Raw genomic sequence first — 6,357 nt, 5'->3', positions numbered from 1 at the left:
TTTTGTGTTACCTCCCAAGAGGTATTTTTGCAGAGTAGAGACAGCGCTCGGACTAGGGCTCTTGTCTGTATACTTACTATCGCTTACTAAATGCCCGACCAGTTGTCACAGCTTTAAGACAAAAATCAGAATAGTGTCACCCGTCAACGGAGGTGCAGGAATGCCTTCCTCTTACTTATTTGGGAGAATTTTTTGTTGAAATATGAAGTCCTAATTAAATACAACTATTTATTTGGAGTAATCGAGCCTGTAAAGATAATGTACAGTCAGTCATCCTCAGATGGTTAGGGTGGCCTTTTTTGTGGCCCTTAAGCTATTTAACCAAATTTGTGATCACAGTCTTTTCTTTAACCACCACATACTAGAAACTGTGTGTGTGGTGGGGCGGGTGGGGGGGTGTTCTTAATTTCTCCTACATAGGAAATAGGATTCTTAATATGAAGTGGAAAACAGGGCCATCTAAATGATTTTAGGAATCACTAGAAGGCAGTCACTACACAGCAGTAATCACAGCAAACACTGTTTTAGGGCAGAGAAGGGCTAGTGGTACGTTGGTGATGACGACATACTGACTTTAAAATCTATTTTATTATAGAGAGATCAGTTTCTAACAAATACAAATGTATCACCTGTTCCTTAACTCTGTAAATAATATTAAACTCCTCTGAAACTGGAACTTGCAGGCACAGGTGTTCTTTAATCAATACTGTATCATCTAAATAGAAGCCATCCTGAGAAAGACGAAGTTTTTGGTATTGATACTAATATCCGTACAAAATGGCATAGGTGAGCAATCACTTCTAAGTAGGAACATCACTGTGGAAGTCTGGCTCGTTCCTTGCCCACCACCCACAAAAGACTGGATGTGTTAGGTCCTGCCATTTTACAACCCAGAGTGAAAAAATCCCCCAGCTCATGGGTATATCTATCGGTACCTCATTTCAGTACGAGAAAAAAAGGCACCCATGAAATCTTGTCATATGAAGTCATGTCATTGGAATCCATCTAACCTGCTAGCATGTCCTTTAGACAGCAGCCTGTCTGAGGGTCCTTCAGAAGCACATTGACAACATCATAGAACTTGTGTTCATATGCCAGCTTATAATACAGGTAGACATCTTCACAGTATGTGAGTAACTTCTTCAGGTTTTTCACCATCACGTCAGTAGGCTGATGTTGTTTATATCTAGACAGAGAAACACAGGAGTGTACAGATGAAGATCCTGACCTTGGTGAGCGAACGCTGTTAGCTCTGACACCCTCACTAGGTTACCTACAGAGAAGAGGATGCTGGAACCTGGGAAATGCTCTCAGTCTAGTACTGGGAGGTGTTCCATAAACAGTGAATTTCATTAAAAATGAGTATCTTAACGCTCACTTCATTAGAATAAATTCAGACCTCCAAAGGACACCTATCTCACAACCTGAGTAGCTATCCTCCCATTTTAGTACAAGCGCCACAAGGTAACTGCTGCGATACGTTGTCTGAGTGGATGCGCCAGGCACACCTTTGCCGTCTCGAGGGGTAGGTACAGTAGGTAGGATTTAGCCATCACGTTCTTACTTGTGCCTTACCTCAAAGCAGAAGCAAGGAGAAAACCTTGTAGTCAACTCTTAATACTTACTTGTTTGAGATCTCTTCAAATATGCTGGATCTTAATAACCTTTGCTGCTTAAATTCTTCCAAGTAATTAAAGTCTCCTTTAAGAATCACTTGTTGGTACAGAATTTCAACCCAATCTGGAACAAAGTCATAGGCCTGGGCCACAATAGAAGCCTTAAGAGAGTGGGAGGAAAGAAGGGCACCATCAGAGCCTATTTGATGTAAATTTGAGGGCAGATTATTTTAGAAACAACTTACTACTGTATACTCGTACAATGCATGTGATCATTACTGATGATGTTAAAAAGGGCGGTTGATGAGAAGTCTGGTGTTAGTTTGCCACTTCTCCCTTAAACCCCCAGACACCTTCCTTCAGTGTTTTTAATCTTCCTCAACAATGGCCTCATAAACTGCTGAGCAAGAATAACCGTATTCTTCATCAGCTCAGTCTACAAGAAACAGTGCAAGGCCAATTCCCCTGCTGAAGGGCCCTGACTCCCTGTGCTAACCTGGGTGCGGCATTCCTTACCCCTTGGGGCTAAGAGATGTTCACAGGATTGCTATAGGGAGGCTGCTTCTCGGGTGTCTTGGTCCAAAGGTGTGTCTGCCTCTCTGCTGGCCTGACAGCACTGGAAAAATGACTCTACTCGGTACTTCTCGCCATACTCCCACATCTTTGCCCAAACAATGTGCTAATGAGTACTACCATAAAGGACAACATGGTGTATCAGACAGCTCAGGAAGGAAAAATGGAGACCTTGGGCAACTCGCTCCATCTCTGAGTACCGTGATGCTGGCGCTGCCAGCTAGATTTTTCCTTCCTACTCACCTGGTAGAACCGAGGGAGGGCCATGATACAGTCCATCAGCCTGTGGCGGCCCAGGTTGATAAGCATTGCGTTCTGGCCAATGTTCAGAAAGTGAATTTGTAGTGTGATCAACTTGGTGAGCCGGTGACAGCGCAGGGCCTGTCTCACGCAGAAGTCCTGAGGGACAAGGGTGGAGGGGGCACAGGTAGAAGAAAGCTTGGTTGTCACCGTTTCCCCGTTAATCTTCCAGCAACTGTCCGTACCTTTCTGTGCCTGGTTGGCCCATGACTCCCCTCTCCCCACCTTGGAAGAAGGGCCCGGGACAAGATAAAATCCCTACTGCAGACACCCAGGCCCCAGGCTGGTCTAGAATAAGACTGTGGTCACCTTGGCGTAACTCTCTGCAGCATCCAGCATCAGTGTCAGGGCCCTCAGCAGCAGCTGCTTCAGCTTGTGCCCGTCCTTGAGGCTCTCCTCTGCAAGGGAAGAAAAGAGACTCGTGGAGTCCAGGGCTTTGGCCTGGTTCTTCTCGGTGCAGTCATGGATGAAGAAATGACACTGAACAGACTCATAACCGGAATGGAAAAAATTACGGTTAGGCCTGCTAAAAACTTAAAATCTCCATCTTAGAAAACAAGGATAGTGTACACGTTGCATAGCAACCGAATCTCTTGCCCCTTGGTCTGTGCAAACAGCAGTGCCCTGCTCAGGGACGGCAGCCGACGCACCACTTAGAATGTGTCGCTCTCCTCAGTCCTGCCAGCGACCCAGTCTCAACATCAGGCTTCTGACAGCGCTCACTATGCCTCTTCCAAGTCTCCCATTCCAGAGCTCCAACCCATAATTTCTCCCATTCCGGTTATGGTTCTGGATCGCCCAATTTTAAAATTGAGTCTGTTGCAGTTTGGCATTGTCAGCCATGCCCAAACCGGTTCAAAGCCCTGGGTGAGTCTGAGTCCCAAGGCAGGCTGTTGCCCACGCATGGCGATGGTGGGCTGGATCAGAAACGTCCCAGCTCATCTACAAGGTAAGGGCTACTGGGCCAGAAGTGCACATCTGGGGGCTCTTAGCTTCATTCTGGAGTGGGCTCTGATGTCCCCTCTTGTTCCTCCTTTCACTGAAACGTCAAGGCAGGCTCACACTGGACATCCACAAGGGTTCCTGACAGATTCTATCATGGACGCGCGCTACGGATCCCAAGAGGCGGAAGATGCCTTCCAAGACCCTCTCCCTCCTCGCTACCCAGTTGGGGCCTCGCTGTGTAACTAATGCCCACGCGGTTTCCAACAGCCAGTCTCGCGGGCTCTTAGCGCTATGAACCTTGCGACCCTCCCTGGCTAGCACCACTGCCCAAGGGGCCGCTGTGGCCTCCTCCGCTCACCCCAGGGCTGAGACTCAATCAGCTTCAGCTGGATGCAGGCAGCCGCCTCATGGTTCTCCCCGATCTCCCGGCACATACTGAAGCACAGGGCGATCATGTTGTGCTTCTCACTGTCCCCAGGGCGGCAGCGCTTGATGTAGTCCAGCAGGGCCGTCTTAAGGGTGCCACTCTACCAGGAAGAAAGGGGCACCACGGCCTCAGCCAGGGACCACACGGCAGGCAGGACTGGCTGAGCCCGTAGTTCTTACAGTTCCTTAAAAGCTCGAGAAAAAGGAAAAGATGAGCAAAAATGAGAAAGTATGAAAGCTGTGTACGTTGTCCTGAGTCTAAGGAAACAGGTGTGCTGCCTGCTGGTGGGAGTGTGACGGGTAAGTCATTCCAGAAGGGAGAAGCCTTAAAAATGTGTACACATGTTGATCTAAAAATTCCACTTCTAGGAATCCATCCCGAAAGATATGGGTGGAGAAGAGTGTGCTGAGAGGAATGTAACAAAGATCATTATAAGCAAATAATCAGAAACAACCTAGATGTCCAAAGGAAGGACAAAATAGCAGCATAACACGCAGCTGTTAAAACTGATGTAGGAGACTGGTGACTTGGGAGATACGCACGATACATTACTGTTAAGTGAAAAAGGCAGGCTATTTCTATCTGCACAGCATATGATTTTGTTGCAATATGTAAATATGCATATATGTTTGCGGGACACGTGTGAACAGGTGGCAGGGGCTGTCTCCAGTTGGTGGACAGACACGGAGGGTTTTTTTCTGTTGCTCCATTTTCTAAGTATTATATATTGGATATGCATTACTTTTGTAATCAGGAAAAAACAGTCATTAAGAGATTTAAATGCAAAACCAAAACTGCCTCAAAAACAATTTTAAAAACCCCTGGGCGGGGGGCGGTCTTGAAGGTGCAACTAAGACTAGGATTCACTTTCCTCCCGACGACCTGTCTGTCCCGAAACTGGCCCAGCGCTGAAGAGGTTTTCCCGCTACGTCTCTCAGTCCTGCTCGGCTGGGCCTTGGTGCCCAGGAGCCCTAAGTGTGCCTCGGTCTTTCACTCTTCAGAGGTGCAGTGGGCAGAAGCAATGATCAGACAAATGAATGACCTGGAAACAGCATCTGAGTGACACATCTGGGTCACACAGCATGCTGAGGACAGACAGGGCCCAAAGGCCTGGCAACTGAGGCTTTGCTTCTAGGCCTCCTTCCGGTGGTCATCACAAATTGCTCCCCAGCCTGCCAGGCACAGGCCTAGGCATTCAGTTCTGCACTCAGCTCTCAGCAACATGTTTCACGATCCCATGAAAACTACCCCTGCTGCCTGGCTAGGCAAGGAAAGCTCTCAGACACAGCCTCGGCTGGCTCTCAGGAAGGGCCCCGCGCTGCCGCAGCAGCCACTCAGACAGCAGGGCCGAGGCGGGGGCCAACGGACTCAGGATCAACATTATTTAGCATCTGCCAGCGTAGTCACTACCTGGGCTGAACTCTAAGCCACTGGGTCAAGAGTACATGTCCTGGGGAAGTCCCAAATTCCCTCCCTCCACATCCCAGGGATCTCCCAATTCGGCTTCTTCCCAAGAAAAGCTGAGCCTCCAGAATGCCAGAGTCCGTGTCACCCTGGAGCTCAGAGTGCTTTACACCTACCGGGTCCAGCTTCTTCCGCATCAGCACCTCGAAGTAGTGCTTTTTATGCAGCAAATCAAATATGTATGTCATCTCGTTGTACCTTCCAATGCCCGTGAGGAGACGCACCTGAGGGGTTGGGAGGGTGCATCAGTGTCGCCTGGAACTCAGAGCAGACAGCAGCCGGCTACCCTCATCAGGGTGACTACTTTCAGTGCCAAGCCCCAGGGGAGAAGGGCTAACGGCCAGGCTGCCATGCTCAGCTCCCTCCCTCTGGAGGATTCAGAAATGCTGGCTGTCCCCTCCGCTGCTGTCTAATGTGACACCAAGTGCCCTCCTCCAAGGCAGCTGCTCTTCCTCCTCCCATCACTCCTCGTCACGTGGCCGATGGCTAGCTTAGCCTCCCAGGTCAGTTTCAAGCGCAGGGAACTTGGGGAGGTACTTGAGGATTGAGAGGTGGTCTGTGCCTTGTTTGGGGGTGATGCAGCTGCCTTAGCCCCCTAGAAAAGCTAACGTCCACAGTAGGGGCCTTAAGCACAGCAGGTGTCCTGCTTTCTGTTCTTTTGGTGCAATCTCTGAATCTGACAGAGACTGCTGGAGCGGAAGCTTGGGCTGGGCTCGACTGCCCAGCAGACCGGCAAGCAGGTAACAGTATCTAGATGGACAGGAGGCCCCGAGGCCACGTCAGCTGTGTGTGTGTCCCCAGCCTATCTGTCTCTCGAAGGTTTCCTCAGGATGGGGGCTGGGGACTGAGGGGCGCTACTTACCACCAGCCCGTACTCCTCGTTGGGGGCCAGGTGGTGGTCTGTGAGCAGCCGGGCGGCCTGCAGGACTCGGGTGATGCCCTCCATGTGGCATGTCAGGGTGAAGCAGCGATGGGCCAGGATCAGCAGCTCTGTGGCTGGGGGCGGGGTGGTGGGGGCGCAGGCACTGTTAA

The 6,357-nt window shown here is 49.8% G+C and overlaps 1 protein-coding gene across 7 annotated transcripts in view; it reads right to left on the bottom strand.

The window, feature by feature from the left end:
• The window catches only part of SPG11 (SPG11 vesicle trafficking associated, spatacsin), a 104,448-nt gene that overhangs the window by 6,400 nt on the left and 91,691 nt on the right, over nucleotides 1–6,357 (bottom strand). For 6 of the 7 annotated variants that reach the window (XM_023539085.2, XM_064292020.1, XM_010599689.3 and 3 more), the window contains 7 exons: nucleotides 6,188–6,321; nucleotides 5,442–5,549; nucleotides 3,793–3,961; nucleotides 2,799–2,887; nucleotides 2,433–2,588; nucleotides 1,626–1,777; nucleotides 1,011–1,186 (listed from right to left, as the gene is read on the bottom strand). In XM_023539085.2, the coding sequence (XP_023394853.2) occupies nucleotides 1,011–1,186; nucleotides 1,626–1,777; nucleotides 2,433–2,588; nucleotides 2,799–2,887; nucleotides 3,793–3,961; nucleotides 5,442–5,549; nucleotides 6,188–6,321 (984 nt within the window). Of the gene's footprint in view, nucleotides 1–1,010; nucleotides 1,187–1,625; nucleotides 1,778–2,432; nucleotides 2,589–2,798; nucleotides 2,888–3,792; nucleotides 3,962–5,441; nucleotides 5,550–6,187; nucleotides 6,351–6,357 lie in introns of those variants that run through there. The other variant, XM_023539087.2, reaches the window with a different exon arrangement.

Source organism: Loxodonta africana, chromosome 10 (genome assembly GCF_030014295.1).
Source record: "Loxodonta africana isolate mLoxAfr1 chromosome 10, mLoxAfr1.hap2, whole genome shotgun sequence".
NCBI classification, from domain to species: Eukaryota; Metazoa; Chordata; class Mammalia; order Proboscidea; family Elephantidae; genus Loxodonta; species Loxodonta africana.
Note: the sequence above shows the minus strand (reverse complement) of the source record. Positions and strands in the feature narration are given on the sequence as shown.